This window comes from Lepisma saccharinum, chromosome 4 (genome assembly GCF_977018435.1).
Source record: "Lepisma saccharinum chromosome 4, izLepSacc3.1, whole genome shotgun sequence".
Lineage (NCBI taxonomy): Eukaryota > Metazoa > Arthropoda > Insecta > Zygentoma > Lepismatidae > Lepisma > Lepisma saccharinum.
This window is the reverse complement of record NC_139232.1, coordinates 90321483-90334851: the sequence shown is the minus strand read 5'-3', so window position 1 is coordinate 90334851 and position 13369 is coordinate 90321483. Positions and strand designations below refer to the sequence as shown.

The window sequence follows — 13369 nt, the reverse complement described above, 5'->3', positions numbered from 1 at the left end:
TCCATGGGGGCAATTAACCTTCAAAGCAGAAGTATGCGAGAAGGTTCCGGCTTCAATATTCATTCAGCTTAAAGTTGGGTTTCCTGCGATGAGAACCGTCCATAAATTTTCCTTGGCGTCCTCTGCCGGGGAAAGAGAGAGAGAGAGGGTTGCGGGGAATGGGAAAGAAGTACATTAAATTGCTTCTTCCACCGAAAGCAGGAAATCGAAGTTCCAGGTGGATAAGACGCATACGATTGCCCGTAGAGATGGCTTGAATTAGAAAGCAATTCTATATGGTACGGGCTTGTTTTATCGGTTGGTGTCTCACTGTGCGCGCGCTCCGGATTCCCCCCACTGTTCATTATAGGTCCACGGTCTGCCTGTGTCTGGGATCCAGTCTTTGTCGGGGAACAGCTCGAGTCGGTTGGTCGCCGGAACGCCTCGCGACGCGCATCCAGAACACAGCACGGCCGGTTCTTGAAGAATACAGGCGCACGCATCGGGCACTCCCCGAGAAAAAAACAAAAGAACACGTTCTTTTCTTTCTAATAAGAGCGCCAAAAAGAAAAGTATTTCCGCGGGAGGAACAAGCCGAGAAAAAAAGTGTTGTTGAAGCTACTAGTGACATCTTTAGCTCCTCGTTTTAGCTTCCACACCTGCTCTGCCAGCGTCCATTCAACGCTGCTTTTCTTCCCTCTCCCCCTTTCTCTCTCTTCTCCTTACTCCCCCAGTTCTCCCCACTGCGGTTCCCCAAGCTGTATAAATAGTGAATGGGAAGTTCTGGCAAGAATGGTGCGGTGTGGTTACATTGAGTGAAAAGTAGGTGGCGCAGGCTCTTTGTCGTGTGGTCTCGAGGGTGCGTTCAGTCTCCAAGAGCCAGCCTCTTGCGAACTCTTTTAAGAATATCGTGGCGAATGTTTGTTGCTCTTAGCAACACTCAATCATAAACGACCTGTCGAGAGAGTCTCTTGGCAGAATCAAACAAGAACAGTTCTCACGGGAACATGACTGTGTATCTTGAGTGTGGTTGAATGGAATCTTCACCCTCCCGGAATTAGTGTTGACAGTTTCAGTGTTATGGTGCACGCATGTGTTAACTACCAGTGCGGAGTTCAACCATTTTAAACTCCTGAAAATTTTCCCTGTGTATTGACTGCAGACAACCTCTGTTTAAGTTCCAAAAATATCCTTTCTCTAGTTGTGCGAAAACCAACAGAACTTTGCAACTTTTTCTCTTCAACCATACCGACTCAAGAATGAAGTGGTTGTTGAACGTCTGGGTTCTCATTGTTATCAACAATATATCAGGTAAGTAATCCACAATTGTCTCTTTCTTAATGTCAAAGCCTTTCTGGAACTTTCCAGATCCCCCCTTCCGTTTCTTCCAGAACCTTACAGAAAAAAGAGATCAGTCGAAGACAAAACTTTGGAACTCCCAAACAACTTTGTCGACAAGAAAGACGGCAGAGAAACGTCGGCAGCAGAAACGTAATCAGGTGGAAAATTTTCGACGATCAAAATAACAACTCCCGACCATTAAGGAAGTTTCCTCGACCGAAGAACATAAACTCTTTCGACTCTTGAGAGATTTCATGATGACAGCAATTTCAAGGGCATAAAAGTAAGTTTTCCGAACACAGCCCGCTAGCATCAAAAGTTAGGTTAAGTGGAGTTGAGTTATTCAGTAAATGATCATGTCAAACTATAAACGTTGCCTGAAGAATGACAGCTGACATAAACATTCATATTTTCTTTCCTTCAAGTGAGTAAAACATGTTGACTGTTTGTATTAAGATTTTTATAAGTTTTTACACGTAACATTACGTAAAAACATTACAAGAGCGTAGACTGAATATTTCAAAAGTAGCAAATCTGAAAGACAAGTTTATTCCTGCCATACAAAGCAAAGAACATGGTTTGGCATTTATCATATTAACGTTAGGCCTCCCCTATGGCGCAGTGGTAGAGTTGTGGCCTTGTAATCAAGGGGTCCTGGGTTCGATTTCCGGTGGAGAAACATAGTGGTTCGGATCTTACTTTAAACTGTAGGCCCAGTTCCGATCAGCCTTACTGTGGACTTAAAACCACCAAATCAATCAAAAAATCATATTGACCTTAGTAAGATACGAACCCAGACCTAGGGACAAAACTCGATGTATTGATGTGACAATTGTATCTTACGTTTGAAGATAACCTAACCTATGTTCGTGAGTGGCAACGCCCATTTTATATTACGTCACAAATGTATATTGTTTAGTTGCGTATTTCTTTCAACAGGACAACCTTGATACTCCGAATGAAAGAAAAATGATGAGGTTGATGAATAACAAACATAAAAAATAGTGTCCTCCCGGGATTCGAACACATGATTCCTTGCTGTAAGAGAGTTTGAAGTTATACGATGAGAATCAGCTGACATGAAGATTCAGACGGCTTTTTTCGTTTTTTTTCCTTAAGAAGTTATAGGATATACTCATAGTAGTTACGTTACCAAAATTTCAACCTGGTTATATATGTTTATAAATTTCCGCTCAATAATGCTCTTTATTACACATACTCAATGAGCCGCATAGTTTCCTCACACATGACATTTCGCGTTCGAGAGTTCACGGGTTTAACTAAGGTTCTGCCGTGGTTTTCCTCATCCGCTACAAGGGAATGCTGCGGTGGAGCCTTTAAACAAGGCCACGGATGATTCTTCCCTTGTCCCTTTGTTTCCTCCTATACTTTTATACCACCCCAATCCTCTCGCACCTAACCTCCATGGCGGAGTGGTTAGTACACGGCGGTACGACGCCAGGGGTCTCTCGGGTTCGAATCCCGACCTTTGCGTGTGTGTTCTTTATGAGTGTCCCTTAATCAGTTTCATTAGAATAATCATCCATCCTCGTGATTAGCGACGAAAAGTGTCAGATAAAACGAAGTAAAATTAACCAAATCAATAAGTGCTTAATCTCGTGACTAACCGAAGTTCAAGTTAACAACAACAATCTCTCAAAGACATTTAACGTCAGCAGAAAATTTACGATATTCACGTCGGCCTGAAATAAGTCTATTTTGTCATATGCAATTTGTCAAGTATTAAATTTGCATTAAGTTTAGTGAAAAAATCTGAAAATTTGTATTGTTCAAAGATTACTTAAAGTTCATCTCATGGATGAATAGGCTTCCATTCCGATGGTCTCGTAAAAAGGATCCTTGCAAATTACACTAGCAACTACCGGCTCAGCTTGACTTTAAAAATTAAGGCACTGTACCCAAAGAACGGTCAGATTCCAAACCCCGTGTAAATTATCTTAAAATCGCTATCCTACTTCTAGGATTAATCGCGGCGATGACGATTAATGATGATTTTTCCGAAATATGTGATGGGACACACAAGCCCAATGTTCCATCCAGGCTTCGAATCTGGAACTGCTGGCTTATTAGCGCACTACGCTAACAACTACGCCCACGTAGGTCGGTGAGTAACATTTTACCAGCGAACGATGAAACCTATAAACTAGACGATGAGGGGAAAGAGTTTAAGTTTTGTGGAAATGTCCAGTAAAAAAAAATGTGGAGATATGCCGTCCAGAAAGGCTGCAATGCGATGTGCTAGTGCAATGCATATTTAATCAATAAAACAGATACAATATATCGGAAAGAACCAAAAATTATTGCAAAATACTGAATCGTAATGTACGTGGTTTTACTTAAAGACACAACATAAAACACTGCTTTGGTAATCAGCAAATCCGTTTCCGTATTTAGGTGTTGTACATCAGTTGGCTAGGCGTAGGATTACCGTACGGAAATCCCGAGTTCGATTTTTCGCTGCCTATGGCATCTAGTAACATCTTGTAGGAAATTACGCAGCGTTGTGAGGTGAAGATGGTCGGGAACATTACCTCAGTATTGGGAGCCTATATTTACTGCCGCGTCCGAGAATGTGTCCAGCTGCAACCCTTTTGAGACAGTGTTTCGGAACGTACCTTAGTCTACTGCATGTAAACCAAATCCATACTCCTGACTGTGGTATGGAGGTAAGATATAGCTAAGCCTCCAGACAATTTCGACCTTGGCATTAATTTAGTTCGATCTGCAGATTGCCGATTTATTTTATCGTGATCGCAGTTCTAATATAAGATGATTTCCCGACAGACAACAGTTTATATCTCGAAAGGTAAAAAAACATTTCTATTACTGTCTATCCTAAACTGGAATAATAGCTACCTTAGCTTTGTACTTTTATTACTTTAAGTCGCTTTTCTTCCCCTTTAGGATAATCGCAAACAATGAGAATGACTGGTGAATAGATGAAATTGATGAAGAGACGCTCACAAATAGACGCCCATGTACAGGGCGGGACTTGAACCCAGGGACCTCGGTGGCGAATTCGAAAGATAATAATAGTTCCCTGATAATACATTTTCTAATCCATATACGTATATTCAGGCTGCGCTCTAATATTTGGAATATTTGATTTTTGATATGCCTTCCTACATCTTCGCATGTTTGCTCTTAATTTTGTGAGTTTTTCTGTCCATGGTCGCTTTTGTATTGCTATACCTCTCATTGGGATGGATGTTTGTATTGCAGTTTGGAATTTTTTAGTAAGTATCTCTGCCCATTCATCCAGGCTATGCTCCAGTCCAGGATAATCCGGCAACACAATACTATTGAGGAGGGTTTCCATGTTTGTTTTCTTCCAGTTCTACGATAGGTTTTGCCCTGTTGGAGTGTTTGGGATGTTGGAATAGCATCCAGTCTTATATTAAAATGTATGGCATTATGATCACTGGTAGTGATCATGTCCAGTACCTGCCATCCCTCTGTTAATGGGCACATACTTCTATTTGATAGTGTTTGGTCGATGTTACTGGATGCTCCAGCTCTAGCTCTGTAAGTTGGCGGATTCTCTGGTTGATTTTCTATATTTAGGTTAGTTTCATCAATGATATCCATCATCTTCTCTCCATTGACATCGATTACCCTACCAAACCATAGGGGGGAGGAAGAGTTGGTGTCTAGTGTGATCAAAATTTTCCTGTTAGGGTAGGCTTCATAGGCCCTTCTTAAACTAGACGATATGAAAGTGTCGCAATCGCGAGCAGAGGTTGCGATAGCTTGGTGGCAGCCAAACGTATTTATGTTTTTTTTTGTCTTGAAGAGTACCTATTTGCTAAATTTCATTGTTTTAAAACAATGCATATCGTTTTCAGCTTATGAACTGTATGACACGCGTGTTACGTTGGCAGACATGCAAACGATAAATTTTAAATGAAAATACTTGAAATTGTTGACGTTTATGAGAAAAAATAAATTCAGAGATATCTTGCACAATTGAACAGTCACGGACACTTCTGGATTGTAATTCCCACATTGACTTCTAATTGGATTATTAGAACCCCGAAGTGTCCCTGACTGTATCTACATTAGAAATACATAGGATAAATTTACATAAATTTTGTTCTTTAATAAAAAGCTTTAAATACATAAAACATTGAATTTTCATGGCATTTTAACTTTATTTCCGAAAATGCACACTTCTCAATAATGGGCAGTTTTACGTTCCTCGCTGGTGTCCGTTACACAGAAGTTCCACTATAATTATTTATGTATTCATTTATTTGCAAATTTGAGATACAGCACAATATTTTTTTTCAATACAATCGCTCATATCAGAAACTGATAAAAATTAGCAAATACAAATTTAGGTTGATAAACTTTAAAATATATATATATATATTTGCGTTGATAGGTATAGGTAAATCATCATATAGCAGTTCTGACTCTCTCGTGCAATAGTACTCTTCATAGACTTAATTAGGTTATTTTCAGGGCTGGGAAACTATAAGTTTACTGATTCATAAGTACAGATTAGTTATGTATTTATCAATTAAGAAATTCCAGAACTTGTAAACTGAAAATGACCTACCACCCCTGGCTGGCTGGTTGGTAGGTGAAGGACGTTACTTACCCTCCCCACCGTTGGAGCATTCAAAATTTAAAGTCAAATGCTCATTTCATATCTTTAATCAATCAAGTGATGTGGTTGAAAAGATGAATTCTAGAACTTCTTTCACAGGCATAAAATAAAATAAAATATAAAACACTTTGTTTACATGGACAGTTGTGACTGGGGTTGTGCCACGTGAAACTAACGAAGGGGCACTCGGAAAGGAAGATCCATGCCCCAGACTGGAGTCAAACCCGGAAATTTCACTACTACGTTCGCTTTATGCTTAATAGGATAATAGGAACTCGAACTACAGTATAAAGTGGGATCTGAACCATTTTAGAAACAGAAACTAAATGCATTAAATCTACTTGACCACAAACTCATCGATTGATGCATTAAAGTGTATATTTTGGCCTTTGCCAAGAACCAGGTTAATACTTTGATGCATTTTTGTATATCGTAAAGGTAGCGTCGAAGTACATCATCTGATGAAAGTGATGATTTCTTTTAATTTTGAGCTGTACTTTAATGCATCAAATGTTGATGAGGATGAGTGATGATATAATGTAACTGATGAAGGGAAACTCACAAAGAACACCCATGCCCAGGCCGGAATTCAAACCCGGGACCTCTGGTGTCATAGCGCGGTTTGATGAACACTCAATGACGATTCACTTAAACATTTGGTCTGGGATACAGGATTTATGCATCTTTAGTTTCAGCTGATGCATTAACTTTTCTGTGGGTGCAATTTTCGAGTAATGATCGAACCCGGAACTCCTTGTTTACTAGTGCGTTGCAACTACGGAGTCTTTGAGGTCCAATTCTCCATATTTTGAATGAGCTCTAAGTCAATATGCAGTTTGGTTCTTAAGCTTCGTTCCTAAAAAAATCAATCCTTAATATCTTCCAGATGACTTCTCTTTCCTTACTCTTACTGCTCAAACTTATACCTACTCTGTTCTGTTCACGGAACTAACTGTTGCATCGTAAACCAGAATGCGATGCTCTGGGTCGAAAGAGACGATAAACGATTTAATTGTTCTTCCGATAGATCGGAGACACATTATGATGGTAATCAAGGGCTAGGAGAGCGAGGATTTGCACGGCGGAGGAGATAAGAGGGGCGGAAGGATGTTCATTGGATTGTTAATAGAATGCAAAGGCTGCAACTCCACCCCCCACCACCACCACCACCAAAAAGCGTGTGGCTTGTGATTAACTCGAAGAGCATTCGCCATAATTAATTTCTTCAGATTCTAGTAATAGGACTACAAGTGGTTCCAAGGTTGGATTGATCGTTTCCAGTGGTTCGGATTGCACCAACGATTGGTTTGCGGTTTTGAATCTTGGTCTTCCGCTCATCAGGACGGGATGGGGGGTCCGGAAGTAACAGATCTCCCAGTTGCATGAAAACAGTTGAAGTCAAAGTAAAAGACCTACTCCCTTATTGATGTCTTTCAGAGACCAACACTTCTGACTTGGGTTTTCCTCAGTATATCCTGGCAAATGCTAAGATACTTTATTCTACTTCCATCATATTTGTTTCCCTCTCATTTTCCAGTCACGATGAACCAAATGTTTGAACTACAAGCTACCCAAGTCTATGACACTTCTAATATTTTTCAAATATATGCCAATTTGATCATTATAATCACATGACTAGTGAGACTAATGAACAATTGTACCATTGTATTGTATACACAGGGTTAGCCTAAAAGAACTAGACAGTTTGAACACTTTATAAATTGAATTTTGTTTGTTATATCAGAAAGCATTTAGTACTGTTGTATAGAGAAAGTCTTCAAGTTTACGACCTCCGCTTTTCGTTTGTCTTCGTGACGTCAGCATCACGTGAGCACCCTTGACGTAAGTCGAGCAATATGGCCGTTAGCCAGATGGAGAAGGCTTTCTGCGTGCTTTAATTTGCAAAAAACGAATTATGTTACTTCGTTTTAGAACACGATGTGGCAAACAACCACCCACAAGGCAGTCAATCTACGATTGGAGCAAGAAAGTTGAGGAAACTGGTTGTCTGCGAAAGGGGAAAAGTCCTGGGAGAGGAGAACTGGACTATTGCATTGATATCTGTCGTGTTACAAAAGCGTCACAGGTAGAACACTTGAACTTACCAATGTAAACGTCAGGACGTATTTTTCAAACCATGTAAGAATTTCAGCCATATTATTAAAACTCTTCTTTCTGTAGAACTTTGAAAGTGTCTATTTCTTTTAGGCTAACCCTGTATACATGACACATTTAATTATTACAGCACATGTATCTATTTATTTACATTATAACTTACTTGGGAACTTTACATTACGCAACAGTACATCGTTTACTCATGCGTTGTCGTTTCTGCGCCCACACACACAAGTCACTATAACCGTTCCTCAGCACTATAACTACATATGTCCAACCACATCAGCCATGGCAAAAAATATTGCCACATGAATTCGAGCGATTGGCCTTCAGAGCAGGGATGCCAACTACGAAAACGACATCATTCCTAAGCAACCGAATACCGGTCAATTTTCAACACGGTCCCAACAGGATACATGCAAGTAGGGGACATCAAAGACACACACTATGTTAATGGTAAAAATTTTGTTTTAGAAGTTCTGGTCAACGTGAAGAAAGTCGGAATTTGTGACCTCGACGAGGTATGAAGAAGCGTGTGGTCACCAATATTATCCACGTGGGCGTTCTTAAAATAACTGGCAATCTAAAAGGAACACGTGGTGGCGACACATTCATCCCTTGCCTGCACATCGAGTCGCGGGTTCGAATCTCGGCCCGGGCATGGATGTTTGTGAGTGTCCATTCATCAATTTTCATAATTTCATCACTCATCCCCATCTTCGCAAATTAGCCAAAAGTGGCACAAAAAGCGAAGTAAAGTACAGCAAATAAATAAACAATAAACGTTCATTCCTTGAGATTGTGAGGGAAATGAAGACCTGACTTTCATTAAGTTTATCCGGGGCTTTATTGGTTGATTGATTTGTTTTATTCTACTTCGCTTTTCTGCCAAATTAGGATAATCGCGACGACGAGGATGAGCGATCATGTGATGAAATTCATGAAAGGTAACTCACAAATAACTCACCACTTTATGCACAGTAAGGCTAATCGGGACTGGACCTACAGTTAAAAGTGGGATCCGAACCACTATGTGCCTCTACCCTGTATTAGAACACGAGAATAACGGTGTTGTAGAGCGCTGCTCTAACCATTCCGCCACAGAGATCTTCTCCGTTGCGTTAAGTCGAAATTATGAACACTAAGGCTACTGGCACAGAGAATCGAAGCGGGAAACATTTGATTCACAGGTGACAGGTTAAGCACTACGCTAAAGGAAAAATATCATGAATATCAGAATTTTGACTTCAATTCACATAAACATATGAACTTGATTTTTTTTATGTTGTTACTTTTTATGGTTAAAGCGACACTCACATAGAAACACAAATACATTGTCCAGGAATCGAACCTGTAGACTTCGCGGGGCGAGTCGTGAGTCGACCACTGAACGTCCCAAAACGACAGCTGAATAAAATAAAACATTCCAGAGGCAAAACCTATAAGGAATAATTTGAATTAATATTTTTCAACATATTTCGTTCACTGTACATTGGAAATTTTTAAAAATAATTACGAGAATAACAGGAAGCAACATCACATCCCAAGGACATTGGTATATGTATTTTTTTTATGTTGTGCTTTAACGGAAGCTCCAGTGAACTTTGGGAGAACGGGAATATTGGATTAGCGTACCTGAAAAAACGTTCATTAGCAGAGAACGACATCGGCAGCTTCATTCGAATCGGTGAAAATGTGATTAGCAAACGCATTGATTCCGCTTCGGGCATCGGGAAAAAACAATAAAGCTTAGCAACGAGCCGGCAACAATTTTTCAGCTTTACCTGATGCCCGTGTCAAAAATATGCATCCTCTTATCAATTATATTGTCAACCAAAACATTAAAAAAAAATATGTCGAAATGTTTCTTGTTTTTTTAATGGCGAGGTTGAACAAGCTGATACCTTCGCATACAGTGTGGGTTAGGTAGATATTTGTACATCACGTGATTTATTATTAATATTTTTTTCATTTTTGATTAGTGTAGGGGCATGCATGTGTCAACTTCCCTTCAACGTAGTACACCTTGGTCTATATTTCTACAGGATAATGAGGCTCTGATGTGTGTGGACTCCTATCCAATATAATATCCTGTTGTCCATATGTATTTGTGATTGTCCTTTCGTCCTTATCATCTTTGGGCCACTCATTGCCATCGTTGCAAAGCAAAAAAGTGGCGCAAAAGCGACGTAAAATAACCCAAAACGACAAATCAATATTTATTATATTTGTGTTGATTTCTGAAAGTAGTACAAAAAAGTGTATGACGTAAAGTTTGAGTTGTTGTAAGACCACTTTATGCACAGAGGGTCTAATCGCGACTGGACCTAGAGTTCAAAGTTGAATTCGAGCCGCCATTTGACTCCACGGCGTATTTAACCCGGAACCATTTGATTACAAGGCGACGGAGTTACCATTACGCCATCGGAGGCGACGTGTACAAATAAATATTACGCTTTGGTTGAGGGTGGTGTAGACAGGAAATGTACGAGGCTCATACTGAAAGTAATGAGCAACAATTTTTCATGAACTAAGTTTTGGTTTTATTAAAGAAAAACATGCTACATCATAATCTACATACTTTTCTTTACTTTCCAACAAAGTCTCCATTTCTTTGCAAGCATTTTTTACACTTTTCTGGAAGCTTGAAAATACCGTTACGGTAGAACTCCGTTCCAGCTACTTACAGATAGCCTACTGCCATACTGCTATCTCTATGTCCTACGTCGCCTGGTAGCGTTGACCTCCGTAACTGCTCCTTTACAAAACCGATAGTCGGAGGGTGCAATGTTGGGACTGTAGGGAAGGTGAGGCAGAAGTTCCCACCCAATTTTTCCCAATTTCCTCCCTGGTGAACTGTGTAGAGTGCGGGCGTGCATTATCGTGTTGAAGGATGATTTTCTTTCTAGGACGTTTATCCCCCACTGTCCCACGGAGCTTGTGAAGTGTTTGGATACGACGGCGAGCATTTGTGGTTTCCCCAGGTTTAGGAAATTCAACCAGAATGAACGCTTCTGCATCCCATAATACGGTGCCCATAACTTTGCCTGAAGTTCGTGGGTGACTTATCCGAGGCTGATCTTTGATGCTCGTGTTTCCTTCCTTAAAATGTTTTACCCATCTTCTAAAACTGCTGGCACCCATGCATACATCTCTATACGCACATTAAGTCTATTGTGAACTTCAGCAGTAGGAATTTCCTCTTTAACAAGGGATTCAATCACAGCACGTTATCGAAACGAACCATTACTGTCAGCCATTTCGAAACAACTGCCTGCGCTCATGCGATCGAAGCTAATGACCTTACACTACCTCGATGAATTACTTTGCTTGCGTGTACAGATGGATTCTGATTTGTTTTTTTTTAAAAAATGTTCCTCATTACTTTCAGTATGCCCCTCGTATATATTTGCAAGTGGACTCTCTATTGAGGAAAGATAAGTGCTTATAATAATTATTATTATTATAACAGTAAAAGTATCAAAACAATGCCCGTCTCCGTGGTGTAATGGGCTGCGTAAGGCATTGCAAACCCTAGTTGGGCATGGATGTATCGTTCGTTGTGTATCAGGTCAACCACTCAAAGCTACAGAGTGTATCAGGTCAAGCTTTGTAAAATAGATTTGAAAGGAGGGAGTGAGCAAGGCAGGAGGCTTCGTCGGTCTCGTTCGTGAAGTGAGAAATCTTTTCGTCCTTTCATTCGTACATAACAATTCAGGGTTCCATTGAAATCATGACAGATGTAACAGGAGGTCCTTCCGTGTAAAGGCACATCTCAACACCAGCGGCTCCTCAAATCTGACGAAGGGGATGAATTCTGGTTACATGAAACTCAATGCCCAAGTCGGGGCTAAAAAACCGAAACCTTTAGTGAGACGACCATCGATTCACCGAAACGAGCGGCAATTACACTGTAAAAGATGCATGGAGAAATGACCTACCATGAGAACTACAGGAAAAGCGAAAACTGCTGATACATAGTTAGGCATAAATATTAAAAATAATAATTCATGTTCCCATTTTTAAAAATATATTTATAGTGCAGACAACTGAAATCAATGTTTATCTTCGTGCAAAATAATATACAGCGTGTCCAGATTATATTCACCACAAAAATGTTGTCTTTAATAAATTTTCTATGCAAGTGGAGTGAAGGTCGTTAACGAAGAACATGTAAAAAGAAATCTTCCGTGTACTTGGCACACTCGGTACCATCATACATTGCGGCAAAACAGTAAAAGAGGGAAAATGGCGACGGGGCAGGATAATGCAATATGTGTGCTGTGGTTGTGGGAAAAGATCTCCTGTGACTGTTCAACGTCGTCATAGGAAATACAGGAATGCTCCGTCTACGAAACAATCACTGGGGAGTTGGTCAAAACAATTCTAGGAAACTGGCAGCTTGTTACATCAAAAGGCCAAGTGTTTCAGATGCTTCCGTTGAATCGATACAGGAGTTACAGTTACGGATGCTGGTCTGGAACTGGGTTCACTAAAATCTATTTTTGTCAAAGAATGTAATTCCATGTCTGTTGTTTCCTAGAAACTTCTTACAGTAAATATATTTTGATCTGTTATGGCGTGAATAATTTATGGACACCCTGTATTAAGAGTTTAATTTGAAAGTTTTTCTTATATGCACGATTGGTTTTGATTGATTGAGATGGTGTTTTAAGCCCACTTTATGCACAGTAAGCTTAATCGTGACTGGACCTACAGTTTAAAGTGAGACCTGAACCACTTGCGTGTGCCTCAACCGGGTATTGAACCTGAGACCCTTTGATTACAAGGCAACGACGTTTGCACTGTGCCATCGGACAGGGCTAGTATATTTTTAAAACATTTACTTGTTATTGGTTCCTTAATAGACAACGCGTTAATCTTAGTAATTTGATAGATGACAGTGCAAAATGTTTAAATTTAATACAAAACTCGTCCGTGAAGGAAGGGAGTAATACTCTCTGGATACCCCCGTAAGGAACACACTGACTAATGCAGACCTGGCAAATATGTGCTATTTAAAATCCAAATACAAAAATAATTTTATCGCGTTTTGTTATTGAAAACACAAATTGCAGTGGCTTGGCACAATAAATCTGAGTTAAAGAGAACAATAAAGACTTGGCGGATATTCTCAAAATAAATATAATTACTTAAGAATTGTTCATGTAAATGCTCTTCTACAATGGGAGTAAATGAAAGAGAACGAAACCCACGAGATTTAATTCGCCTGACAAAACTTGGTAAACAGTGGTAGGATCTATTTTCTGCTTTCTTTCCAAGAAATATTGTTTGCTTATC

The 13369-nt window shown here is 39.9% G+C and overlaps 1 protein-coding gene across 1 annotated transcript in view; it reads left to right on the top strand.

Annotated features, from left to right (window-relative positions):
• Window positions 1–400: 400 nt before the first annotated feature.
• The window catches only part of LOC145987259 (uncharacterized), a 271187-nt gene continuing 258218 nt past the window's right edge, over window positions 401–13369 (top strand). Inside the window, exon 1 of the mRNA XM_083121774.1 lies at window positions 401–1290. Within this exon, the coding sequence (XP_082977900.1) occupies window positions 1239–1290 (52 nt within the window). The 5' untranslated portion in view covers window positions 401–1238. The remainder of the gene's footprint in view (window positions 1291–13369) is intronic.